This window comes from Zea mays, chromosome 6 (assembly GCF_902167145.1).
Source record: "Zea mays cultivar B73 chromosome 6, Zm-B73-REFERENCE-NAM-5.0, whole genome shotgun sequence".
NCBI classification, from domain to species: domain Eukaryota; kingdom Viridiplantae; phylum Streptophyta; class Magnoliopsida; order Poales; family Poaceae; genus Zea; species Zea mays.
Window position 1 is genome coordinate 141,129,841 of NC_050101.1, and position 27,422 is coordinate 141,157,262.

General features: G+C 45.6%; 2 protein-coding genes across 16 annotated transcripts in view; both read right to left on the reverse strand.

Moving 5' to 3' along the window:
• Positions 1–387: 387 nt before the first annotated feature.
• LOC103630113 (protein CHUP1, chloroplastic) lies at positions 388–4,983 on the reverse strand. 9 transcript variants are annotated; one of them, XM_035960173.1, is made up of 6 exons: positions 4,796–4,936; positions 4,364–4,475; positions 4,108–4,268; positions 3,930–3,994; positions 1,748–2,527; positions 388–1,511 (listed from the first exon to the last, which is right to left on the reverse strand). In XM_035960173.1, exons 4-6 carry the CDS (start codon positions 3,972–3,974, stop codon positions 660–662), a joined length of 1,677 nt encoding a protein of 558 aa, XP_035816066.1. In that variant the 5' UTR covers positions 3,975–3,994; positions 4,108–4,268; positions 4,364–4,475; positions 4,796–4,936; the 3' UTR covers positions 388–659. The 9 variants fall into 9 exon arrangements, with proteins under 9 accessions (XP_035816066.1, XP_020395091.1, XP_035816064.1 ...); XM_020539502.2 differs by having other exon boundaries at positions 4,108–4,271; XM_035960171.1 differs by having other exon boundaries at positions 4,544–4,936.
• Positions 4,984–8,690: 3,707 nt separating this feature from the next.
• The window catches only part of LOC103630114 (uncharacterized), a 32,858-nt gene continuing 14,126 nt past the window's right edge, over positions 8,691–27,422 (reverse strand). For 2 of the 7 annotated variants that reach the window (XM_023300375.2, XM_023300374.2), the window contains 14 exons: positions 27,128–27,184; positions 14,390–14,596; positions 13,991–14,303; positions 13,234–13,327; positions 12,660–12,768; positions 11,869–12,140; positions 11,654–11,781; positions 11,311–11,545; positions 10,876–11,064; positions 10,510–10,793; positions 10,255–10,432; positions 9,908–10,150; positions 9,407–9,489; positions 8,691–9,319 (listed from right to left, as the gene is read on the reverse strand). In XM_023300375.2, coding sequence (XP_023156143.1) covers positions 9,175–9,319; positions 9,407–9,489; positions 9,908–10,150; positions 10,255–10,432; positions 10,510–10,793; positions 10,876–11,064; positions 11,311–11,545; positions 11,654–11,781; positions 11,869–12,140; positions 12,660–12,768; positions 13,234–13,327; positions 13,991–14,303; positions 14,390–14,596; positions 27,128–27,184 — 2,537 coding nt within the window. In that variant the 3' untranslated portion in view covers positions 8,691–9,174. Of the gene's footprint in view, positions 9,320–9,406; positions 9,490–9,701; positions 10,151–10,254; positions 10,433–10,509; positions 10,794–10,875; positions 11,065–11,310; positions 11,546–11,653; positions 11,782–11,868; positions 12,141–12,659; positions 12,769–13,233; positions 13,328–13,990; positions 14,304–14,389; positions 14,597–27,127; positions 27,401–27,422 lie in introns of all 7 variants that reach the window. The other 5 variants (XR_002262853.3, XR_004850326.1, XR_002748583.2 and 2 more) reach the window with 4 other exon arrangements.

A 27,422-nucleotide genomic window follows, 5' to 3' on the forward strand; every position in this document is an offset into this window, starting at 1 on the left:
TGTAAATATTCTGTAAATTATAATAAACCTAAAAATAAAATTCATATAATAAAATATTTATTTTCCAAATAAATAAGTAAATCATGTTAGGACAATTTCAATAATTAAATAAAGTGGGCTTAAAACATAAATTAATAAAATGAAATCCTTTCAATATCACAATACATAGTCTAATAATATTTCAGCAAATCATTTATAAAACGAGATCTTCCTCACACAACAAAATCCAAGAATTAGATTTGAAATTCAAATCAAAAAAAATATATGCTTTGGCATGAGTGCATCAAACACTTGTAAAATTTTATCTTCTAAGAGATTGATCGATTTATTCATAACACCATTTTATTATTTGTAAACATAAATATTTTCCTTTCTACGAGAAATTAATAATATAATCTAGGTTACCTTAATTGATGGATTTAGGGTGTTACAATTGTCTTGTGTTTGCCATTGAAATGTGCCATTTTATGGTACACATGACGAGCCCAGGTAGTAGGAGTTGGTATTAAAGGTAAGTAAACTACACCCTATACGCAATGGTACAAAAAAATAAAGTATTGACAACTTATATTCCAGTAACATCTCCTATAACTCCCCCCATCAAGAACTGGCAGAAATATACATCCAGGCAGAGGGGTCAGTAGCAGATGACTCCTATATCAGTGTCGGAAGGATGCCGATCTTCTTGATGACATGGAACCTGACCTTGATGTGATCAGCGCATCAGCAAATTTATGGATCTCAACATCCTCAGGTATGGCCTTGCTACTATCAAGGCCAATGCTGGGACCGAATGCATTTACCTTTTCCTCTCTAGAAGATACACTCTTCACCACAGAATGGTCACTTCTTTCACCTACAATTTCTGTGCCAAGAGGACTAGATTTTGCGCTGTCCAAAGAAGAATGTGTACCAAAGCCATGATCACCATGCCGTCGACTATCAGGCATGTTTGGTTCTGCCATGAACGAAGAATAGCTATCATGTGAATCCCTTCCAGTGAAGTCATCGAAGGAACAACTTGAAATAGACACTCTCCTCTCCAGAGTAGAAATTTCACGGTTCTCTTTCCCTTTTCCCAGCACCAGTTTCCGAAGCTTAGAGAAGAACTTCTTCTTTTTGGGGTTTTTATTAGTATGCTTTGTCATGGAAGCAATATCAATTGACACATCATCCGGTTCACCTGACGAAGCCCGTGAGGAAGAGCACTCTGAACCGAATTCGACATGCCCCAAGTGACTGTCCTCCGCACCCACATTGGCATATTCCATTATCAGCTGTTTGGCCTTCAATTCAGACTTGGGGCTCAGGGTCTTGCTAAGATCTCGTGCAACAGTCTTCCCTGATGGGGCATCCTTGTTTCTCAGCTCATACCGTAGGCAGGCATTTATCCATTTCAGATATACCAATTCTTCGACATCTGCAAACCTGCCACTCTGAAGTTGTTCAACCTCTTTAGCCAACCTATCAGTTTCTTGCTTCAACCGATCAGCCTCCTCCAATGCTTTTACCTGAAATCATCATTAGTTATTCAATTCCCGATGAAACAACAAACTATCAAGAACACAATGAAATTAAACTAACAAATTTTAAAAATATTTTTGTGATATAGTTGTGTGTTTCTTCTCATTGACAAAAGAGATGTTGAGACCACCATGTCATTTTAGAAATGATCACTCCAAGAGATGATTAAAATTGATTTAGTAAGTGCCAGCTACAATACAATCCAAGAACGGTAAAGAATCACCTCCATACTAGTTTTGGGCTTGGGTACAGGGGGTAGGCGTGTAACCTCCAGTCGCCTAATAAGATGTGCATTCTCCTGCTGCAGCCTTGAATTTGCCGCTCTTAGCTCTGTTGCCTCTTTTTCCAGCTCCTCTAGTCTCTTCAGTTTATTTTCAAACTCAATAAATTTTTTCTCCTCATCAGTCTGTTTGTTCTGCAATGAGTCGACCATTTTCTGAAGAGAAATGATTTGCTCCTTTGCCTGTTCTGCATCCGATATAAACTTCTTCTTCAGAAACTTGCATTTTGTTCTTGTCGCCTCAAGCTCAGAGAATATTTTTGAGTTCTCTGAGAGCTGTGTTTGCAGCCTCTGGTTTTCAGTCTGTAAAGATTCAATCTTCAGCAAGTACAACTTTGATTCAACGTTGTTAATCTTCAGCTGATTCTCAAGCTCCCTCACCGCAGCATCTTGCTCCTGCAAACCGTAACACTCCAGAAGCTGTAGCTCCAGAGTCTTCTCCCTTTCTTGCAGTGATCTCACCAAATCTCTAAGTTTGTGGACTTCATGGTCATTCGATACATCTTCCCTTACTCTCGCTGCAGGTGTGGATGGAATGCTATCTATATCTTGGCCAAATTCTCTGAGAACCATGTCATTGAACTCCGGAAGGAGATAGCCTTCATCATCAGCAAGGCTTCTGCATTTAGGGGCCAATGGTACTAATGCGGTGGTGGTAATTGTCGTAGTGGTAGTGGTCGTGTGCACAGAGTTCCCACTGATAATTTTTGCCTTGGTATCCTCCTTCACAAACAAAAACCGAAGTGTACATGCCAATATGGGTATTTTTGTATCATATATTCTTTTCAATAAATGGGGCAGTTCTCGGAGAAGTATATATGCAGTACAAAGAAGAAACTCATTGTCAAGAAAATTTTATTTCTTCAGGGAAGAACTGTAAGATAAACTGCCCTTGATCTTTAAAGTAGGGGGAGAAAAATATTCATGCGTGCAGTACTATAAAATTGAAAGTTAACAGGGTCTAGATAAGGATTTTAATCCCTCAAGAAGACAACATCACTATTCTTAAAACAAAAACAAAAAAAAATAGCACCAGTCAACTCTTGTCAACCGCCTTTTGGATCTTACTGTTCTGAATGAAAAGCTCTCTATGGTCACTCTCACCGTCGCCCCCGACGTCAGACACTACGCAATCTCCAAAAAACATGGGAATCTCCGAACTGGCCTCCTGTACAAGTTACTAAAAACCAAAGCAAGGAATTTTCCCTCATGTCCACCTTCATCCGGAAGAACAACGCTCCCCCGAGAGTCCAGTTTTTTGCTTGGCTAGCGTCATAGGATAGGTTACTAACTCGAGTGAACCACAAAAAGAAAGGCATCATGGAGGATGGTATCTGCGAGATCTGCCGCACTGCGCCAGAAACAACCACACACATACTATTCAACTGACTTTGGAGCGACCTTCTGGACGGTGCTCGGTGTTCAAATCCTGGAGGAAGCTGACTGCAAAAGGCTCCATCTCCTACCCCACCCCTCGAGCCTGCACGGTCAAAATTCCACCGCTCTCGTCGTTCTATGTTACTAGCACCTCTGGAAGAGAAGGAATGACAGGGTCTTCAGGGAGAGAGCCATTGGCAATTTTGCCACTATCATTTGTGGGCTTCGCCAGTATGCCATCGGACCCACAAATCATAGACACAGATGGTCCCACCAGTCATAGACACCGGATGGCATAATAACAGGCAGCCAAATTTGAGAGTGGCAAAATAGCAAATTTCTCTCAGGGAGAAGCTGACTTCGCTCCAACGTACTCTGGCCGCCTGTAGAACCGATGCCCAAGCCCGCCTTTGGGCGCACCGCCTCCACCCGAGCAAATGCCACCTAGCTGATCTTTGGTGTAATATTCTAGCCCCGTGTAGTTCCCTTTTTCTCCTTGTGTTCCCCTCTCTTCCTATCGCTACCTATCTTCCTTCTCTGCGTTTTGAGATGTAACACCCCTCCAATGTAATTTGTCGTTCACACGACTTATGCAATGGAAATCAGGTTAGGGATCCTCCCCCTTGACTGTACAAAAAATAGCACTAAAAATGCAGAGTTTCAATCGTAGACCACAAATAGTACGCATGGACATCTACTCCGTACAAATAAAACACGAAATTGAATTACGTAGAACCAAAATCCTTACATTTTTTAGGATCCTAAGCTCCTTGAGCCCTGTTCTGGCCTTCATGCTGCAAGCATCATCCGACTCTACAATCACACACGACAAACCATCATAAAATTTCATCTAGCACGGCACAGAGCGAAATTGACAATCAATGCGCCATGTTAACAGGAACTGCACATCTGCTCATGGCTGGTACCCGAGGGAGGACGCGGCGGCGGCGGCAGGAGCTGCCGGGGCGGCCGCTGGCGCCGCGAGAAGAGCAGACCGGCTACGGAGAGCGTGACGGCCGCGCCCACTCTGAGGAAAAGTTGGGGCAAGTCCTTGGCGTCCCCGGCGCTCGGCCCACCAACGCCGCTGCTGCTGCAATCACCAGGTTTGGGCATCTGACGCTGTCTACCTCGCCAAGAACAACAGAAGCCAATCGACAACCACGGAGGTGATGAGAATCCAACCTTGTCGTCGGTCACAAAAAGGCGTCCATTTGCGCCACGAGAGGAGCCCGGAGCCGTGCCAAATTCAAATAATTTGGGACTCTAACGAGACCACAAGGTAGTGGCGAAGAATCTGTTCTTGGAGGGATAAATTTTTTGCAGAAAACCAGAAAGCGCGTCAGGGAACGCGAGCTCCGGTACCTGCAAGTGGCCGGCTATACCGCCATGGCGTGGAACCGAACAGACTGGGCGGGAGAACCCAGCCTAGCAAGCAACCGATTCTGCCCCTCAAGAAATTTGTTCCGGGGGTGATCTCCGGGTGAGCTAAAATTAGGCCGACGTGCTCCGAATTGAGCTCACAGCCAACAAAAGAAGGTCAAGGGAGACAGGCAGGATGAAGACGACGAAGAAAACGAGCAAGACAAAATTGGGGGTGGGAGCGTCTCTGCTCACCTTTTCAGCTCGCTAGCTTGTTGTTTACCGGAAGACACGACAGGACAACTCCAAACGACGCTGGAATCCGAAAACTAGTTGGCCCGCCCCCGCGGCCTCCTTGAGCGAGAGCAACGGAGAGACGACGCAACATCCGCTTGCGCCACAGTGCCAGCCACCTGTCGCACCTTCCTTTATTCGGGGTTCTTGGCCTGGCCTCTCTGCATTGCCCTCTCCCGTCACTTTCTCGCTGATTCCACAAACGGCTCATCTCCCTCCACGGCAAAGCGAAGTGGCCTGCTCATCTCCCTCCACGGCACGGCAGCGAGACATCGCCGTTAAACGTCGACTTCGCGTTTAATTCCGCACGCAAGTGGACGGTGGGATTCATGGCGAGGAGGAGACGAACGTGAAGAAGGCTGATGGCCGCTGGGATGATTCACTGTTGGTGTTGGGGGGTTCCAGGCGATTCCGTCCGCTGCCACACACTGTGCTATGAGCGAGGCCGCGTGTTTTGTCGGAACACGGGAAAAGAATAAGTGGCGGTCCATATTTAAAGGATGGGTATTCAAAATTAATTGAATGGTAAGTAGATTTCTACTCATGATTTTCTGGCCACCAAATGAGACCTAAGTGACAAAAAATGATATATACATATATAATGCCTTATAAAGTCTAGCTATTTATTAGTATGCAGTGTGATATATTACATATTTATATAGCAACAGTTTTATAGTATACACATACTATATATATTAAATAAGATAAAATCTTAGATGGGCATAAGTTTGATACAAAATAATTTTATTCAATACCAGTGATAAGAGCTAACATTTGAAATATATCTAGATGTAGCCAGGCACTGCGGCTACACGCGTGGCAGCTGCCAGAAGTCCGATGGCAACAGCTGCTATTACTACTTTGCTAGGACATGGAGTCACGTGCTTGTCTTCTTCGGGCGACCGCACGAAGCTAAATGTTAAGTCGTTAACTTCGAGAGACCGAGATAACTAAGATGGACATGGTAGACTGCTCCACTGCTGCTGGATTCTTGAATGATAAAACTTTTTTATTTTATTTTTTTGCAAATACATGAGTTTTTAATTATATGCATTTATTATTTGTATAAAAATCTTGGGTAGACCCGCTCCTAACAGACATAATTGAGTTTTAGATGCGTAACGTACGACCTTATTTAATATGTTATCCTGATGGGTCTATAAAGATTAATTTAAAGAAGTACAAGAGATCGATTCTTTGTGAAAATTTTGTCTCTACATAATTCTTTATATATATTGTCTTTTAAGTATATTTATATTTAGGACTTAGATTATATCATAAAGTCTCTTAGTTGTCTATTATATTTAGAAAAAAAATCTACAGTCTTAAAATTGTATATGCCCTAAATACGATCTATGTGTCTGCTGCTTTGTTTGCTTCGTCATTGTAATCCGCGTGTCCGCTGCTACCGTCACCACCACCATCATCTCCTCCTCTCTCATGTCAGCTAACATGTTGGCCCTGCTATGATATGAGGTCTTAATTTTGAGGAGCATTTCTAAAAATCTATCTTTGTGAATAACCCAGCTGTCATAAGAATCTTCTAGTTAGAGTAAGTCAATGTCTGTGCGTTGCAACGAAAATATATATCACAATAATTGAACTATATTGTCGATGTTATATCATGAATCACAAATGATCCATGGACCAATATACAAATAGGTACTAAGAGTCGTGAGCATCGCTTTTCATCACGCTCATCTCACAAATGCCTTACGGCATGAGGTAACGCTAATGGTCCATTCTCTAGTGAGTATGATAGTGATAGTAGTAATAATGATGAAAACCCCTTTGTACATGCCGAAAAAATTTTAGGAGGTTTGCACTAAACAGAAAACTCAACTAAAACTACTCAAATTCAAATTGGTTAGCTCTCAAAATGATTAAAAGAAATTTACTAGAAAAATTTGAATGTTGTGCTAGCAACTAAAATTGAGCAATTAAAATCTAATGCACCACCCTCAGCTATAGCTACCGATAACCCTAAGTTAGCTTGCTCTGAAAATGCTATTGGTAACCTGCTAAATAAAATAGAAGTTCTTAGCATACATAACAATAAACTAACTACAAAACTAGAAAGCATCGGTAGCATCTCAGAAGCAACAAAAATTGGAACTCCTAAAATTATCAAAAAAGATGCTTCTATTTATTACTTGGACTTAATTGATACTAAACCTAACCCCTGCAAAACAAGTCTTTGATGAGAGTATTGTTAATGAAACATGCTCGGATAAGATTGTAAGGGAAATAAGAAATTATGACAAGAAGTGGTCAGCCTCCTTCAAATCCACGGGTTTCTCTCCTCCGTGGGTCTACATACGCATACGTATACACGCTCTGTTAAAAACGTCCTCTTTTTTACACACTCGCATTCACCATGTGAAGGCCTACTATGTGCATACGCATCCGTCTTCTGATACAGATAGCCACCACAAAGTTAAGAAGGTGTTTGGCCGTGAAACGACCTCGTTGGAAATAATTGGCGTATAATAGTTCCAACCAATGATTCTGATAAAAACAACTATATTCCTCATATTTGAATTAGTGGTTAGTTTGTGTGTAATGTCGTAATGAGATGGTAATGAAGCAACTAATCCCATATCATAAACAAAAGAAAAAGAGGCGAGAAATGACAAGATGCTTTTGGACGCTAAGGTTCTTCAAACCAAACACGCGAAATGGATAGTAATGGCGTATCGTGATTAAATCTAGATTTGTCCCGCAGTTCAATTGGATAGATCATATACCAGTTTGTAATCTTCAACAACTTATACTATGTGTTTGGTTGGCCACATTTTCTATGATGTTTGGATAAAAGTCACGTAGAGGCAAGGTGAACACCGAAACAATTTTTGGTGGCGACGTGGTCCTAAAAAATCAGGCAGATGGTGACGTCCCAACCTCATCCTACTTTGACGCTAAATCAAACACATCAACATCCATTGCCCTAAAAAACAGAATTACACTGTCACTACTAAAAAATAATAATAAGCTTTTAGGCCCTGTTCGGTTTCACCGGAATAGACCAGGATTTATTCCAGCTCATCAAAATCTATATAAATTAGAGAAGTAATCCGGCTAGGAATCAATCCGGGGCTCCAATCCCTAATAACCGAACAGAGCCTTAGGGTGTTTGGTTTGAGAATTAAGCTAGTCCATCATCTTCTCATTTCTCTCTTTTTTGTTTATAGAATAGAATGAGTTGATCTGTTACCACTTCATTCATCATAGTTATTTAGCTAGTACTAATATAACATATGAAGAATGTGATCATTCCATCAAATTTAAGGAATAAACTCATAATGCATCATTTTATTTTGAATAGAGGTGAACACATGCATAAACAATCTTTCTGGACAAAAACATGCCAACCAAGTACCTGATCTATACATACAAAAATAGTAACACCAATTTTTTCCCAAAAAATCCTAACAAATACAACAACGGCATGCCAAAAACTGGTATTTATACATAAAAAACTAACATGAGACTTGTTTTTTGAAAAAAAAAAACTATTTCAACGATCAGACCTTAAACACTAAAACTGGACTGGACAGCTGGTTTTGAAAACTTCTTGTTACTTTGATAAATATCTAAATGAAAATATTCTTTCTCAAAAAATGGCCCAATATCTACAAAAATGGAATAAAATATTTTAATCTTAAACCCCAAATTAACCAAATTCAAACATTACCTGCTTATTCAAAACCCCTACTGGGGTAACAGTAAAGTCGGTCACAGGCCAAAATATCCTCGCTGTCCAAATTACTATATCATGTGCTCTTAGCACAGCGAACATAAGTTTTTTTTAAGCAAGAACTATAACAATAGAGAAGCAGGGATCATCACGGGAACATATGGCAACCAGATCTTGAATAAAACATCAGCACGTTAACATTTGTCTTAATCTTAACAGAGGGGAAAAAAGCTCTATTTGATGCCTCACCCGTTTCCCAGCTCAACATCAATGCAAAAGACAAAGCTTTAAACAAAAGAAGTATATATGTTTTCCACCATCTCTTTGAGATTACCTTGGGTAATCTATAATTCTATGGTGTCTAAATCCTAAATCCTACAACGAATCGGTCAACTAATTAAACCCGTTTCCTATGTACAAGGAAAACAAAGCTGGGTGAGTGACTGGACAAAAGGTTGACCATGCACTGTAAGTCATTAAGTCTATATAGGCAGGCAATTACCAGCATCTACTTTGTACATGCTTCCCCTGACTGGGCGGACAAAGAACAGACTAACTCCATAGCCTTCCTTTTATCAACTCCCACAAAAACTTGAGTTGCATTAAGCTCTCCTCATGAGAACTCCTGTAAATCGAAATGCTTTCACTGCCAAAATATTGTTGGGTCATTGCTATAAACTGCACGATCCTGGATCTCCAAGATAGATACATGCCAATCAACAAGCCTTGCTTGAATGCACTTGCATAGAACAAGTCCTATAGGGAATAGCGACCAGCTGGTTTCCTCCCTGCCAAGAGTTTCGAGGTTAAGGTTTCAGGTAAAAGATATGGCAGACCAGCGGCATCCAGGTAGCAGGGAGGGAATAGACACTTACCCACCAAAACTCCACGGCTGCATGCTTGGATGTTTTTTGCTTGATGACTTGTAATGCAGAAATCCACATACAAAAGCCACAACCTGCGAGTGATAGAGCAATTGTACGTAAAAACCATAAAACATGATTCCTGTATCTACAGTGAAGAAAGTCAGTAATGACCCTTCATGTGAAAAAATGTACAGCATGTGCAAGTATGTAAATGGAAAATCAGGAAAAGTTCAAAACAAAACCAGCCAGATCACATTTCAACCTGACAAACCACTGAGAAAAACAGCGCTGCAATGAGTATTACATGATACAAATCTGGGGGTAGGAATAAGGTTCCAGCATTCAGCCTCTATCGATGCCCATGCTTGAACTCTTAATGGCAATATTGAATCCCCAACAAATGCTCAAGCAAACAGCAATGATTACAACTCCCTATGAATCTGAACTTGGCAACCTAATGAACTTGTTAGAGCAAAATCCAGGTACAGACAATGATGGAGGAGTACTTACAACATTAACCAGTGATGTAATATTCCACAAGGCATAGACACGAGCAAGACCAGCTGACCGCCGCTGTTCATGACTAAAAAGAGCATTTATCCCAGCTGGAAATGGTGCTAGTATCCCAAGAGGAAGAATGAACAAGACTAACAGAACATCGACCATAGAATATGAATATAGTTGGAGGAAAGTAAGCAAGACTAAGCTGAAATCTGCAAGAAGCAGTATTGAGATGACTAAGCCGACAAGGTCCTGCAGTTGAAAGCAAAAGAACCATGGTGACTTCAAAACGCAGAAAATCCTGTTATGTGCACACTGCAGCTATGTTACTATAGCTGTGAAAATGGTAAAGTCACCTGATGTCCAACTGGTTTTGTATTGTGCAAGATAAGAGAGAGAAGGTAAAAGAAACCTCTCCTGCCACCAAGCATCCTTAAGTTGTCAACATTGAGAATGGTGCCAGTTATCCTTTTACGCAGAACATCATTGGTCCTTGAGTGGCCCATTTGAGAGTCAGTGCATGTATTCTGGTTTCTGTTAAGGAAGTGATTAGGGAGATATGACGACCAGGGGCAGAATACAAATGCCCAGGTAAGTATGAAATGACTCACACTGAATGCTGATCGGTTTTACTTGTACAGCCATCCTGGAGTTCAGCAGCCACCACTCCCCCGACAGCATGAAGGACAAGACCAAACTGAAGGTAACCTAATGCTGTAGTTTGAAACCATGCAAGGTCAACACGCACACGGTACGTGTTCAATTCAGGATTTGCATGACTTTCTAGCCATTTGAGCACAGGGAGAAGTGATGTGTTTAGATTTCCACGGCGAACCAAACGCAACTGGGCATTCAATCCAGCTACAAGACGATGCCATATAGATGATGGCACAGCCTATAAAAGAGAGTAATAAGTTGAGAGAATAATTGGTTTAATTCAGCAATTTCAGTACAATCTGAAATGATGAAGAATCAACCTGACTTATAAGAGTTGTGACCACTCTGTCGCTATGAAGTGAAAATGGAGCCATATAGCTTCCATCACCTCCAAAGATCAGGGACATTGGAAACCTTTGATGAAGCCGAGGAGGAAGATCAGTCCTTTTCTCATCCCCACCAAGGAAGAAATCTAAATAACCCAGCATTAAATCTGGAGTAGCAGCTACCTATTAATTTGGAAATCAGAAACCATCAATCCTATATATGACAAGACAATTCACCTGTAAACAATTGCAAGAGTAACGCAACCTATGCTTTCCGATACTACAAAAGTTACAGGTAATGATCAGCCACATACATTTGCCTTGCATATTCATGGATACTACATACCGACTTTGCCCCAGATAATCCAACCATGAAACTGAAATATCAAAAAAGAGCTGCAAATAAAGCAGGAAACAAAAGATACATACCTTTAGCCCCTCGTAAAGTGCACGCGAACGGCAGGACCGTAAACATGAATGATCATATTCAGAACGAACAAATTCACGTAGTTTTTGTAATTTCTTTCTCCTGCGCCACTGTTGCCACGACCATGCCAGGGGAAATGAAAGTATACATAGGATGCTAAAAACTGAACCTTCCCACCACTGATAGGCTGCAAGAGCATTGATCTCATCAACAAATTTGTTAAATGCATCTTCGTACCTGAAAAAGGATAGAGACAGGAGGACATTCAAGGATCAGGAAAATTTTGGAGACAAAAAAAAATAATAAATAATGGACATACAAACAACAAAGGATGGGAGTACATACACAATCTCTGAAATCTGCTCTGGCGGGGTGTGTGGGAGATGCCAAGGTTCACTGAAGGTGTTTGGGCCCATGAAATACATCCTGTGCACATGACAGTGAGATTCTTCTGCCCTGTTTGTTTCCAATACCTGCCACAATAGCAGAAATTTCAGTAACATTAGAAATGACCACACCACGGCTTATTAAGGGAATCAGCACAACAGAATGGATTTCACCTCATTCAGTGATTCAAGGAAGGGAAAAGAGTGATCAATTTGGGAGCTCTGTTGAGTTGGTGCTGGTCCAGGCAACTCATCAGTACCAACAAACTTCATCCGAGCAATACTCAAAACAAGAGCTAATAAAACAAGAAGGCCAGACAGAAGCAGACCAAACAACCAAGGTCCACCAAACGTGTATATCAGCTCTTCAAGGGCAGTAAAACAGTGAGGCATGCTATATCTATCAGACACGCATTTGTATGGGCATGGGGGTTCAGCAACACCTCCTGCCAAAAAACATAATGTTAAGTTTATAACATCAGGCAAACTGAAAAACGTTACATAGTTAACAAAGAACTTTCAGAAACAGCAAAAATTGAAATGGAGTTAAATAACCAAAGAACCTACACACAAAAAACAAAATATATATAAGTGTGATACGGACTAATGCCACTACGGTATTATACTACTTCTGGTTCCAAATGTGGGTTGTTTGACTTTTTCAACTTTTTTCCAAATGAAGATCAATTTAGATCTTATATATGTTCTTTGCGCTACATATAATGCTACCATTCTCACAAATTAATGAGTCGTCTTTCCAAATACATAATAAATGACAGGCACTAAAGTCAACATTTGGATCGGAGGTAGTATATTCTAACATGACTTAAGAAAGGTAGACAACACTATTCAAACATTTCTTTGTAGACAAAGGAGTTAATATCATTCTGTTCTGCTACTGCATAGGCTCGGTCTGGAGTTTAATTAATGTTTGTCACACAAGAAGAGACCACATCAAGAACTACCTCGGACGCTTATGTATACAGCACGGCGAGGTAGCTCATTTGGAGGGCATGGTGAGCACATGGACTTAGATGATCCAGTAATATTCTTGTATGTTCCTGAGGGACATTCCTGCGTTTAGCCACAGAAAGCATTGCAACATTGTCAACACTGTAGAAGTAGCAATAGCCAGTCAAACTAAAAACTAGAGGCATGCTTTAAGGCTTTTCTAGTCTAGGTTCATGAGTATATATCTGTGTTTATGTCATGTGATTGTACGAATAGAGACAGTAAACTACAAGGCTTTTTAGTCAACTAGACCATTTGGAGTAGAGATGAAACCCAACAAGAGTCATAGAAAGAAAAAGTAAAAACAGAGAGGTATTACTGATAATAATAACTCTAACCTATTAAGCTACCAAAATATCTCAATGCTAAACTGTGGTGGTGTGGCTATCCACAAAGTTAGCTACTACATTGAATTGTGTCCCTGGTACACAACAAAATTAAAAAGGGAACCAATCCTATGAATGTAACACATTATGTGATGTGGCCAAAAAGAGTTAAAGGCAGCACATCTGATGTCTCACAAGTTACCTTGCAAAATGTTCCATAAAGACCTTTTGGGCAATCCTTTCCTGTGATGGTTCCATTCTCACCAGAGAAACCTTGCCCTTCACTGACTCCTCCTCTGTACCAGAAACAAATGTGATCAGCTCAGCGATTTAGCAATCTCTGAGGCATTGACACCCCACCCCCACCCCTAAAGAATAAGGTTTGAAAGCACCAAGGCATATTGCATCATCCAACAACAAAAACAATGGAAGTACAGGTTCAAAAAAATGAACATTGGGAGAAAACATCTCAATGGCTCTCTTAACATAGGGGAGAACCAAATCCTTTAGGTAAGTACTCACGTGACCTACAAACACCCAGTTCAAGCCCAAGCAGGCAACCTCACAAGAGTCAATGAAACCAGAGACTCAAAAAGTTCATAGAACCCAGATGTTCAAAACAGAAATAATAAGGCAATTAGTAAAATGAAAGGGTGAAAAGGACATTAACAGGAAAAAGCAACTGGTAGTAACAAATCAAAGGTGACCAAAAATTATGTCAGAAGTGAATCATATTAGCTCATGATCATATAAATATTGAAACCATACTAAAAGTGCCATACATATGAAAGGTGCCACGCGCCAGTACTGCTCCAACCTGAATGTTGCCATGTAGAATTAAACTAAACAATCATGTGCAGACAAAACGCACACCAAAAACAGGCCTTTAACATAATTTAAAAATTGTAAAACAAAAGGAGAAGGGTTGACTGACAGGAAGCATCAGAATTAAAACAAACCTTGCAAGTATTGTTCCTTTAATGGTTGCAAAAGGAATATAATCATCTCCAGTGGGAATATCAAACCAGTGGAAGTGAATCCGACCCCCTCCACCTCCACCACTGCCATTGCCACCAACTCCCCCAACACTAGAAAGTACAGAGTCCTTCTTCAAGAGTAATGTCCGCACAAAAAGAAGAATTGTACCACCAGAACCGCCACCAGGTCCTCCAATTGTGGCATGAGACATCAAACCAGTAAAATTACCACCATTTGCCTCAATCGAGCCAGAAAGGGAGAGGTTCGGCAGAGATTGTTCCAAAGAACCCATCACTAAAAATTTGCACAAAGACAATGCTGTTAAAGAGGTATAATGACTGAACAGAGGGCAACATCGATACATATACAATATTTGATACCTATTATACCACCACCAGCAGTTGAAGATCCACTGACATTACCGCTGCCACTGCCAAGTTCACATGGTAAATCAGCATGACCATACGCAGATCCACCCTCTACATGACCACCATTATAAATGCCATCACCGCCTTTACCACCATGCCCACCCCCACCACTAAACCCACTGCTTAACATTTTTCCTCTTCCAATGCCACCTCGGCAGCCTGCAAATAGAAGAGACTTAAAAATTCTACAATAGCTAGCAAAAGTTGTATCAATAGTAAAGAAAGACTCCAAAAAAAAGTACATGTATGGATTAAATTCCAATAAATCAACAGTATGATTTCAAAAGCATGTGATTGTTTAATCTGGTGAAGGGTCTCTAGCTAAGTTGGTTAAGTGGTCTGAATAGCACTCCTCAAGTCCGAGTTTGACTCACCATGGGAGCGATATTTAGGCTACGGTTATAAAAATCTCATCATATGTCCCACGCCAAAGCACATGTCTAAGGCTCGACCCCCATCGTGGTCGTTCTCACATGGACTACAATGCCACTGTGTATAGGTGGGGCATGGGGTTTGAGGATTTTCTCGACCTGCATGAGAAGGTCTTCTTAATGTAATGCCGTGGGGGCTTCTTACCCCCCGCAAGTCGAGTTTTTATTGTGATTGTTCAATCTAGATTATTTATTCATTCTATAAAAATATATTTTCAACATACCCCTCACAGCCAGCTAACATAGAACTAAGCCAGCTTGCCTTTGATCACACAGCCACAAATCAAGGTTTGGGGTTTAGGGTTTATGGTTTAGGGTTTTGGGTTTTAGGGTTTTGGGTCCAAATCCAAACCTGCTAGAGTTGGACAACCCCACACCGAAACGCCTGTGTTTTTGACGGCCTTTCTCCCTGCCTTAATGAAGCCATCAAGAGAACCGAGGAGGAAAGGGACCTGTGGGTGTTAGGAGGGGCTACAAACTTAGATCTCTTAACAGCCCCAATCCCGGGTCTTTAGGTCAAAGTAGTTTCTGGTTCCTTTTATTTATGGATGTATTTTTGTTTCTTTGTTTTCGACACCGTAATGGGGGTCTTCTTGTACTGATCCATTTTGGATCATTTTCTCTTCCTTCTTAATGAAAAGATGTGCATGTCTCTTGCGCGTTCGAGAAAAAAAATGCTATAAATTATCTGCCCTCGGATAAATCTCCTGGACCGGATGGGTTTACTGGCAGATTCTATAAGACTTGTTGGTCCATTATTAAAGATGAGCTTATGGCTGCGGTGATGGCGGATTGGAATGGAAGATTTGATAATTTTCACAAGCTAAATTCTGCTTTCATCACTTAAATTCCAAAGAAAGATGGAGCTGATCAGGTCAAAGATTTTAGACCTATCAGTCTTGTTCACAGCTTTTTTTACACTAAACATTTGGAACATTTTATAAGATTTATTTGATGCTACAACATTATCGTCCCAGATTCCAACTAGCTATGGCTCTTCCGTCTCCCGCCCTTCTGTCTCCCTTCCCCTCCCGGCGCCAACCCCTCCATCAGCCTCACGCCGGCGTCCACCCCATACCCGGCAGCCAACCCTTCGTCTTCCATCCCTCTGGCATCGGGCCACCTTGCTCCTTCCCGCCAGTTTCCCTGGTGGGACAGTCCAAATCCTAGAGATGGTCTGAATCAAGCCCTGTCTCCTCGCCTAGTGGTGCCCGCCCGCCCCACCGCTCCTACAAAGAGGCGGTCCTCTCCAGTTCGAAGCAAGCCTCTCCGCTTTCTCCTTCAGCACAAACCCCATCTTCAGCCTCTACAAGGATTGTGCTTGCTTCTTTGCTTGAGGTGCTTAACAGGTCGGTTGTCCGTCCGAGTCAATACGATGGCGGCTGGCAGGAAGTCGTGAGGAGGAGGAAGTTTCGTCGTTCTCCACTTCCTCGTCGAGGATCCCAGGTGGACCTCCAGGGCAAGTGCTACAATTGTTTCTCCTCCCATCTCGCTGTTGCCTGTCGCTGTCCCCCCCCCCCAGGTGCTTCTCTTGCCTCGGGCTTGGGCACCGCGCTTCCCATTGCCCATCTTCCCTTGTGGCTTCGCAAGTGAATCGGGTGCCAGTTAGGCACCGTCGAGAGCGGCAGGAGGCTCGCCCTTCCGTGTGGGGGCGTCTGTCTAAGCAGTAGGATCCGGTGCCGACGAGTGACCAAGCTCGCCAACCGGTGCTGCAGCGTTTGTCAAGGCAGCAGTTTGTTGCTCGAGGACCAGCTACCGTGCGCAAGAAGTCGGTTTGGGTGAGGATTTCTCCTCCCTTACCAGACTCGAAGATGGACCCCAATGGCTTGGTGGATTCACAGAGATTTCTTCGGCTTAAGAAGAAGCGAAGAAGATCAAAAGGAGGCAAGACAGGAGTTGGCGCGTCTAGGATTGTTTCCCCCGGCTCAGCTGATGGTGTTGATGCTATTCTTCCTATGCCTCGGCTGGTCGAGCTTGGGGATAGTCGTCCACCCCTAGTTGAGTCTCGGGTATTGGCTTTCTATGATGAGCTGGCGCGAGAAGAAATCAAGTTACGTCGGGCCTTGTTCGTTACCATTGTGGAGACGAGGCCTGAGGTTCATGGATCGGATGTTCTGGAAGAGGTGGCTCGCAGTTTTGAAGTCAATGTGAGAGATATGTCAATTCATCAAGCGAATCCTGAAGATTTTCTACTATTTTTGCCTGGTGAAGATACGGCAACACGCGTGCTCAATGGTGGAAGATTTTTTGTTGACCCTCGTTTCAACTTGCTTTTCAAGAGCTGGTCGCGTTTCTCGCATGCTTCCTCATCGGTCATGTATCAATTGGTGGACGTCGTGGTCAGAGGTCTTCCGGAGCATGCATGGTTCCGCTCTACGGCGGAGGTCATTCTTGAAGACTCATGCTTCATTGAGGAGGTTCATTTGGATATAGTTCACAAAAGGGATTTCTCTTCCTTTGCTGTTAGGACTCGATGTTTTGATCCAGAGAGGTTGCAGCGGAATATGATTCTACATATCTCGGAGCCAGGGCCACAATCCAATGAAGCAAGGTTTTTGTCATACAATATTAGTGTTCAAGCTATCCCGGTAAATGCCAATGAAGCTTCAATGCGCCCTCCGGCTGATCCTTCGACGAGGACGGGTGGGGATGATCGGTCTAGTGCATCGAATGATGATGTCTCAGACCCTTCACCTTGACGTTCAAGCTCTGACCAATGGCGACGTTGGTCGATCCACCTCTGCCTGGGCCCACCGGTGCCGCCTGGGCGCGAAAGCGTTCGACATGTGCCTGGGGAATTGTTGATGATTGTGGCTGACGCCTTGGGCAATTCAAATCCGCATTTACTAGCCCGCCAGGATGTTGTGCAGAACCCCACGGAGATACGGGTCGAAGATTTGGAACTTTCGCTGGTTCCCGAGATGGATGGGTACGGCTCAAGGAAGATATACAGTTTGCCTGCTGAAGCTCTAGATGAAGGGGAATTCTGGTCATCTGGGCCGCTGATTCCTGCTGGGTCAGCTTCGCCCCAGTCCCCGGTGTAGAGAGTTGGTTTAGGGGAAAGCACCGCACACCCAATCAGGTGGGTGACTTCTCATATATATAGCCAAGTGGCCTGGTGTACAAGGATACAATCTCCTAAACTAGGAAGGCTGTCACCTATACAAGGTAAGGCTAAACTAGGAAGGCTGTCACCTATACAAGGTAAGACAGCCGGCTATAGATATATGCCTAATACCCGCCCACAGTCGCAGCGGGAGAGTCACGGACGCAAAGACTGGACCTAAACTCAGTAAACAACTGGACAGGTAAGCCTTTGGTCATGATGTCCGCGAATTGATGAGTGGAGGGGACATGGAGCACCCGAACTTGCCCCAGTGCCACCTTTTCGCGAACAAAGTGGATGTCGATCTCGATGTGCTTCGTGCGGCGATGATGAACGGGATTAGCTGCCATGTAGACAGCGCTCACGTTGTCGCAGAAGACGACCGTCGCAGAGGCAAGAGAGACCTGAAGGTCCTGAAGGAGCTGCCGCAGCCAACAGCACTCAGCAACAGCATGGGCCACAGCTCGGTATTCAGCCTCCGCGCTGGACCGAGAGACCGTGGTCTGTCGCTTGGAGGACCAAGAGACGAGGTTGTCGCCGAGGTAGACGCAGTAGCCTGAAGTGGAACGTCAAGAGTCGGGGCAGCCAGCCCAATCCGCATCGGAATACGCGGTGAGGGACTGGACAGGGCCGACTCCAAGGTGAAGGCCGGAGGAGAGAGTGCCCTTCAAATAGCGCAGGATCCGCTTGAGCAGCGCCAGGTGGGGCTCGCGCGGGTCGTGCATGAAGAGACACACCTGCTGAACGGCGTAGGCCAAGTCTGGTCGGGTCAGGGTGATGTACTGGAGGGCGCCGGCGATGCTCCTATATATGGATGGATCAGCAACGGGAGCACCATCAGTGGCGGAGAGCTTGGCGTGAGTGTCGACAGGGGTCGATGTAGAGTGACACTCAGCCATGCCAGCGCGCTGGAGAAGCTCAACGGCGTACTGTCGCTAAGACAGGAAGATCCCGTCGGAGGAGCGCGTGACGGAGATGTTGAGGAAGTGATGGAGGTCCCCAAGGTCTGTCATGGCGAACTCCGAGTGAAGAAGAGTGATGAAGCGCTGAAGAAGATCCGTCGAAGAGGCGGTGAGGATGATGTCGTCGACGTAGAGGAGCAAGTAGGCGAGACTCTCACCCTCTTTGTAGAGGGAGACGTCGGAGGAGGAGGCGGTGAACCCGAGCTGGCGTATGTACGTGGCGAACCGCTGGTACCATGCCCTGGGAGCCTGCTTTAAGCCATAAAGAGAGCGCTGCAGAAGACAAACATGGTCAGGAGCAGCGTGGTCGACGAAGTCGGGCGGCTGCTGGCAGTAGACGATCTCCTCGAGGTGGCCGTGAAGAAAAGCGTTCTTCACGTCCAGCTGGCGGATGGGCCACGAACGAGAGGCAGCGATGCTGAGGACAGTCCGGATGGTCGGGTGTTTGACCACCGGGCTGAACGTCTCATCGTAGTCGATGCCATGCTGCTGAGAGAAATCGCGCACCACCCAGCGTGCCTTGTGACGAGCAAGAGTGCCATCAGAGTGGTACTTATGCTTGAAGATCCATTTCCCGGAGACAACATTTGCGCCGGGGGGTCGGGGAACGAGGCGCCAGGTGCCGTTGTCGATGAGCGCCTGGTATTCCTCGGCCATGGCCGCGCGCCAGTTTGGATCAGCCAAACCGCTGCGGTAGTTCCCGGGGATCGGAGAGGCAGGCGTCGTCGCAGTCGCCGAGAGACCCACGTACCGCACCGGTTGGATGGCGCTAGACTGGGTGCGGGTGACCCGACGAGGCTCGGGAGGCCGCGGAGGTGGAGGTGGTGCCGGTGAAGATGAGGCGTTGTTGTCGACGACGTGGAGAGCCGGCTCAGCCACGTACTCGGGCAGAGCTGGTGTAGTCCGCGAGCGTCGAGCGTACACGCGCTGACGTTCGCGTGGTGCATCCGGAAGTGTAGTCTGCGGAGGCGGTGGCGCAGCTGACGAAGGAGGTGTCCTAGAGGCGAGCTCCTGGAGGACGGGGCCGCGCATGAGGATAGCAGGGTCTTCCTCAGGCACGACAGGCGACGGTCGTGGTCGCTCAACGTCACGTGGTGACGGAGCTGCCACGGGAACAGCTGCTGCAGGGTTAGGGGCAATCAAAAAATCCATATCCGTCACAGGGAGGAGTGTGGTGAAGGGAAAGGTTGTCTCGTCAAACACGACGTGACGGGAGATGATGACGTGTCTGGTGGTGAGGTTGAGACAGTGGTAGCCTTTATGGGAAGAAGGATATCCCAAGAAGACACAAGCTGTCGAGCGAGGAGCTAGCTTATGTGGTGTTGTGGCAGAGAGATTTGGATAGCAGATACACCCAAAAACACGAAGGTGACTGTATTCGGGGGTCTTGTTATATAGTATGGTGTAGGGAACGGCCTTGTTCACAGAGGAATAGGGCCGGCGGTTGAGGAGGTAGGTGGCGGTGACGAGCGCCTCAGCCCAGTAAGGTGGCGACATGTGGGCATGTATGAGGAGAGTGCGGCTGATGTTATTCAGCGTGCGAAGGATCTGTTCTACCTTGCCGTTTTGCTGGGATGTGTAAGGGCAGGAAAATCGGAAAAGAATGCCACGAGATGAAAATAGAGGTGAGGGTGTGGTTAGCAAATTCAGTGCCATTGTCAGCCTGGAAAGATTTTATTGTGACGCCAAATTGGGTTTGCACAAAGGCGCAGAAATCAGTGATGTGAGAGGCTACTTCAGATTTGCGAATAAGTGGAAAAGTCCAGCAAAAATGAGAGTAATCGTCCAACAAAACCAAATAGTACTGGCACCCTGATATGCTAGCCACGGGAGACGTCCAAACATCGCAATGAATTAAATCAAAGAGTGCAGAATTGCGTGTTTGAGAAGGAGTAAAAGGTAGTCTCACATGTTTGCCAAGCTGACAGGAATGACATAGAGGTGGTTCTACTTTATTACAAGAAATGGCGAAAGTATTTCTAAGAGTATTAATAGCAGTAGAAGACGGATGACCGAGCCGAGAGTGCCACAGGGAGGTGGTGATGGCAATGGAGGCGTGCGGTGAGGTGTGGGTGGCAGCTGGAATGGTGTAGAGGTCCCCATCACTATCGCAGCGAAGCATCACGCGACGACTCGCCATATCCTTAACAGAAAAACCAAGAGCATCAAATTCAATCGAACAATTGTTGTCACGAGTAAATTGACGTACCGAGAGGAGGTTACGAACGAGGGAGGGAACCACTAGGACATCACTCAGAGTAAAAGTGGATGAACTGGTAGGAAGGACAGAGGAACCGCGGCAGGTGATAGGTAGGTTGTGACCATTGCCGACAGTGATGGAAGTATAAGAGGGTGGGAGACGAGAGAGGAGTATACCATCCGTAGACGTCATGTGGCTGGAGGCGCCAGAGTCCATCACCCAGCTGCCCTGTCCCTGAAGGGCGAGCTGGTGCAAGGCGGCGATGAGGCCGGATTGGTCCCAGTTCGGCGTGGGGGACGACATCTGGAGCGGTGCAAAGGCGGTATGCGCCTGAGGTTGAGGTTGGGGAGCGACGCCCAGGACTCCTGCGCCAGGAGCACGCCACCCGCCCTGTCCGCCTGGGCCTCCCTGCGGCGCGCCATAGGGGGAGAAGCAGAACCAGGGGCCCGACGGCTGGCGGCCCGGCTGCTGCCACTGGTGAGTAGAAGCACCGGATTGTTTGTCGTAGTTGCCGCCCTTCTTCTTCTTGCTGCCGCCGCCGTGTCCGCCGCCGCCTTTGCCATAGCCTCCGCCGCCTGCCGGTGTCTGCTGGGGACCAGCAGAGGAGCGACAGCCGCCCGGGCCAGAGCAGGAGGAGGTGGCAGCGAGGAGAGCAATGGCGGCCGCCGTCTTGACCTCGTTGGCGAGGCGGAGCTCCTTGAGTTTTAGGAGATCAAGAGCAGAGGCGAAGTCGGGGAGGACGGTGGAGTTGGCGATGTCGTCTGCGGTGTTGCTGAAGCGGGGATTGACGCCGCGGAGAAGATTGAGGACGAGCTGCGAGTCCTCGACGGGATGGCCGACGTCCCGAAGATCGACGGCCTTCCGCTTCATGATCATTGCGTACTCGTCGATGGAGGAGTCGCCTTGGGTCATGGAATGGAAGTCGTGGAGGTGGAGAATTGCCCGCGGGGCCTTGTTGGCGCGGAACAGACCCTCGATGGCGACCCAAAGGTTGCGGGCGGTCTGGTTGTCACCGTCGACGGCGAGGCTGAGGATGGAGTCGTCGACGGAGCCGAAGATCCAGCTGCGAACGCAGCAGTCCGCTTGATCCCAGATCGGGTCTTGCGGGCGTGGGGGAGCAGAGCCGTCGATGTGGTGGCGAAGGAGGAACTTGCCACACATCGATTTGAAGAAGGATGCCCACCGGGGGTAGTTGGAGGCCTTCATCTCCAGCTTGGTCGGTACATGAGATTGAACCGAAACCGTGGCATACGAGGGCACCATGAGCTGCTGGATGGCGTCAAGGTCGGCGCTGGCGCCTAAGGTCGGCTCAGACATGGAGGAGAGGAGAGGAAGCAGAGGGCAGCGGAAGGAAGGCCTGGATCGAATTGATCCTGGTCCTCCGATACCATGTAGAGAGTTGGTTTAGGGGAAAGCACCGCACACCCAATCAGGTGGGTGACTTCTCATATATATAGCCAAGTGGCCTGGTGTACAAGGATACAATCTCCTAAACTAGGAAGGCTGTCACCTATACAAGGTAAGGCTAAACTAGGAAGGCTGTCACCTATACAAGGTAAGACAGACGGCTATAGATATATGCCTACAAGGTAAGACAGCCGGCTATAGATATATGCCTAATACCCGGCAACTGGGTCGCTGGATCCAGCTGGCGGGAATCGCCCCAGCCCTCTGATGCTTTACTGTTGGACCACCTTCCTGGGCCGCCGGAGACGGCCCGCCCTCATGTCGTCTCACCTCAGCCTGCTGGGTCGCTAGAAATGCATGAGTTGGGGCATGTCTCGCCCCAGTTGACACTTGTGCCCCTCCCTCCTGTCTCGCCTTGACCTGCTGCTAAGTCGCATGCGACAGTGAGAAGAGTGGAGAGCCTCCACCCCCCCACTCCCTGTCATGCAGACACACACCTCCATAACCAAAGTCTATACAAGAAGAAAACAGAACCCCCTTCAGGATCAAGATGTGGATGTTGGCTTGACAGGAGGAAGATGCAATGACTTGGGCAAGAATCTTAGCGTGGACTTTGCCCTGGATTCTCAAACTCATACCAATCAGGACCAAGCTTCAGACTGCTGCATCGATAGTGGCATTGATGCTTTTATCTGCAAGATCAGCAGGAAGACGGCAGGGCTTCTCCCAGCTCCCAAGCCTTCCCTGAAGACTGCATCATCTCAGGTGATTAATGCTCCCAGGCGCAGCAGAAGAGTTGCCGGCATTAGTGTGGAATTTGAAATGTATGATTGCAGAAGCAGGACTTCCAGAAAAGCTATGAGGGTCTTGCAAATCATCACAGAAAGTGAAGATATGAATAAGGAAGCCTTGCAGAAATATGGTGTTCTTTTTAACCACCCTCTTAACCAGATCTAGGTGGAGGCCCTCGCTGCCTTGTTTGGCTGGTCAATACCAGTAGATCTGTAGGAGCATTCCCCCTGTGGTTGTTTGTTGTTTTTGTTCTTCCTACGAATCCTTCAAAGATTCTTATTTGGAATGTTAGAGGGCTCATTTCTTCTGTTAGGAAGGATGTTGTCAGAGAAATGGAGGACACCTTTCAGGTGGATGTTGTATGCTGTCAGGAGACAAATATATAATATATTAGTAGAGGAGACATTTTATCTATGTTGGGAGTGGAGTTCTCTGGTTTTGTGTTCCTCCCCCTCTGCTGGAGCCAATGGAGGAATCCTGGCTGAAACAACTACAATCCTCCAAGAGCAGTACTAGAGCCAGCTAAAAAGGACAGGCCCCTTGCTCCAGCAACTTGCCATTTCTCCCTTTCCTCATGAACAGATTCCAGCAGCAGGGAGAGACTAGGTGTCACACCATCAAACACCACTCTATTTCTGAGTTTCCAAATCATCCAAGCCCCCAGAATAAACAAGGAGTCCAACCCTTTCCTATTCAAACCACTGTTTTTAAGGCGTCGCCTAGGCGTCGCCTAGGCGACGCCTAGGCGTCCGGGCAGTGGTCTGACGCCTAGGCGCCTTGCCCGCCTACCTCGCCTAGGCGTCGCCTAGGCGCCGCCTAGGCGTCTAGGCGGTGGTCCAACGCCTTGGAGCGCCTTACCGCTTTAAAAACCATGATTCAAACCGAACACAATGGTAGAAAAAATTGCCGACAGGCTTCCCAGCTGGAAGGCTGATCTTCTAAACAGGGCAGGAAGAAGAATATTGGTCCGGCATGTGCTAACTGGGATGGTTGTATACACTGCTATGGCTATTGATTTTCCAAAATGAGCCATTGATGAAATTGATAAGATAAGGAACGGTTTCCTATGAAGAGGGAGAAAGGAAGCAAGGGGAGGTCATTGCCTAGTTGCTTGGAAAAAAGTTTGCACGCCACAGAATTTGGGGGTCTAGGAATCTCTAGTTTCCCTGAGCTCTGTTGGGCCCTCAGAATGAGATGGTTATGGCTGAAAAAGACTGACCCCACCAGACCTTGGAGTGATCTTCCTATTCAAGTTCCAAGTAAGGCCAGGTCCTTTTCTGTTGTGCTGGTCACTGAGGTTGGAAATGGTTCTAATACTCTTTTTTGGACTGATAAGTGGACTAATGGAAAGAGAGTTTCTGATATTGCCCCAAGATTATTCAGTTTAATACCAAAGCGAATTGCTGCTAAAAGAACTGTTCAGGATGCTCTGCCTAATAGAGGATGGATTGCTGACATTAGAGGGACCTTGACTGTGGGTGCACTAACTGACTATCCTCACCTCTGGAATTCTCTTTCTTGTATAGTACTGCATCCAAACAATGAGGACCATCATATTTTTCTCTGCTGCAACTGATGGGAACTATTCTACACGCTCAGCTTATAAGGGTCTATTTACTTGTTCAATTCCTTTTGATCACCATAAAAGAATCTGGAAATTTTGGGCTCCACCCAAATGCAAATTATTTTTATGGCTGGTGGCGCAAGAGAGATGTTGGACTGCTGACAGATTGGAGAGAAGAGGCTTGATTCACCCTCCCAGGTGCCCTCTTTGTGATCAAGAGCCATAGACCATTAACCACTTGCTGGTGTCTTATGTCTTTTCTAGGGTGGGCTGATATAACATCCTTCGGAAGTTTGGTATTCACAGCTTATTGCCTATCCAGAGTGACAAAAATTATATGCTGTGGTGGAAAAGAGTTTCTACCATTGTGTCCGGTTTGAATAGGAAAGGGTTGGACTCCTTGTTTATTCTGGGGGCTTGGATGATTTGGAAACTCAGAAATAGAGTGGTGTTTGATGATGTGACACCTAGTCTCTCCCTGCTGCTGGAATCTGTTCATGAGGAAAGGGAGAAATGGCAAGTTGCTGGAGCAAGGGGCCTGTCTTTTTTAGCTGGCTCTAGTACTGCTCTTGGAGGATTGTAGTTGTTTTAGCAGTGTGTTTATGGATCGTTTTATGTATGCGTGTCTCTGGCCTCCGTAAGGAGTGCTTTGTATCTGGGTCCTCTTGGGCCCCTCCCATCCTTTCTTAATATAATGGGGTGTAGTTCTCCTGCGCTTTTCGAGAAAAAAACAAACAGATCATGATTATCACTAAAGAGAATGCTCTAACAGAGCAGTGGTGTAAGGTAGGTAGGTAGCTATCATGGAAGATCTACTACATAGATTTTTTAAAAGAAATGGGTATACACATTAAGGAGTAATTTCCTCTTCCCATTAGAGTCCTTCCCTATTCCTAGTGTCGCTATGTATTTTCCCCATGGAGTTACCTTTCAATGCAGTCACTACTCATAACAATATAATCAGCAAGTCTCACCAAATACCTTCAAAGCTACAAGGTTAGCGAAGACAAACACGCTAACAAAAAGAAAAGGGAAATTTTCTGAGATTTTGAGTGTACGACACGAAGAAACTTTTAGAATGTCCAATAGACACTGTGAAAGGCAGGCTGGGTGCAATGGTAAGAGTTGTCTCACTGTGAAAGGCGGGTTCAAACTAGACTCTTCATATTTGCAGAGGAAAGCTTGCCTCAATTTATCTCTTTTCTAGACCCCATTCATGTAGGAGCCTCCGGCAATGGGTCTGTCCTACAGACACACTATAGACTATTCATCTAAACAGTCATTCATCCCATTTTAGCACCATTTAATCGAACCATTTATCCCGTTTAAATGGTTGTTTAGCCCAAATAATGTCTAAGTGTTCCTATGAACTGCAAAAATCACTGGATTTTAATAGTGCCCTGTATACGAACTGCAAAAAACAAGCCCCCTCCAACCCCCCCCCCCCAAAGTATACAATTCAATACAGCTGTTATTCATAACAATAAATTTTTTTTTCGAAAACGCAGGAGAGCTGCGTATCATTATATTAAGAAGAAAAGGGGAAACCTCTTACAATTCCGCACAAACCCACACACACTATATGATAGTTAAAAATACAACAATAGTATGAACAGCTAGACCCATGACCATGGAAACCCAAAAACAAAAGGTCACCGATTAGTGCGCTGGAGCGAAAAGGATGCTAGCTAATCCACAGGCTCCAGCACTACACTAGAGGTGAGACTCCTCCTTGACCCACTTGATGACCATGCTAGAACAAGGTTGCACACCACTGAATACACAACGGTTGCGGTGATTCCAGATGGCCCAAGCTCCAAGTATGATCAAAGAATTGAGGCCCTTATACAGCCCCTTATATGCTGGATCACCCGGGACCGCAACAACTCCTTCCCACCAATTCTCAAAGGAAGAGGTCTCATGGCTAGGAGCAAGGTGCTGCAATCGGACATATTTCAGAATCTGAAACCAAACTTCTCGCGAGAAAACGCAGGATACTAACAAATGGTTTAGGGTCTCCTCCTCCTGATCACACAACGGACAAAGAGGAGGGTGAGGCAGCCCCTTCTTTGCCAGATGGTCAGCTGTCCAGCAGCGACCGTGAGCCATAAGCCACATGAAAAATTTGCATTTTCCAGGTGCCCAAGCTTTCCAAATCCTCTCCCAAGGCTTAAATGTTGTTGCTCCAAAAAAGAAACCAGCATATGCCGATTTGGTGGAATAAAAACCTGAGCTTGAGAGCAGCCAGATGTGCTTATCCTCATGGTCCGGATGTAAGGCCCAGTCTGCAGTGAGGTTCCAAACTTTGAGAAAATCAGACAGAACACTTAGGGTGATAGCACCTCGAATGTCATGCACCCAGTTCCTTGTTGTGAGAGCATCGTGGACACTCCTCTTTTTAGCCCTAGAAGAGAACGACTTGACCAGATGAGGGGCCAGCTGACTTAGACTCTGGCCATGAATCCCATAACAATAAATTTGTCTTAATGAAATCTTTAAAGCTTACAAGAATAGAAAAAACAA

Bases quoted from the DNA above. Each gene is read 5' to 3' on its own strand.
- LOC103630113 (XM_008651202.3), bottom strand. From the start codon at position 4,294: ATGCCCAAACCTGGTGATTGCAGCAGCAGCGGCGTTGGTGGGCCGAGC. The intron at 3,995-4,107 runs GTACCAGCCATG...GTGTGATTGTAG, and splicing joins GCCGCCGCGTCCTCCCTCGG to AGTCGGATGATGCTTGCAGC. The intron at 1,512-1,747 runs GTGATTCTTTAC...TGATGATTTCAG, and splicing joins AGCCCAAAACTAGTATGGAG to GTAAAAGCATTGGAGGAGGC.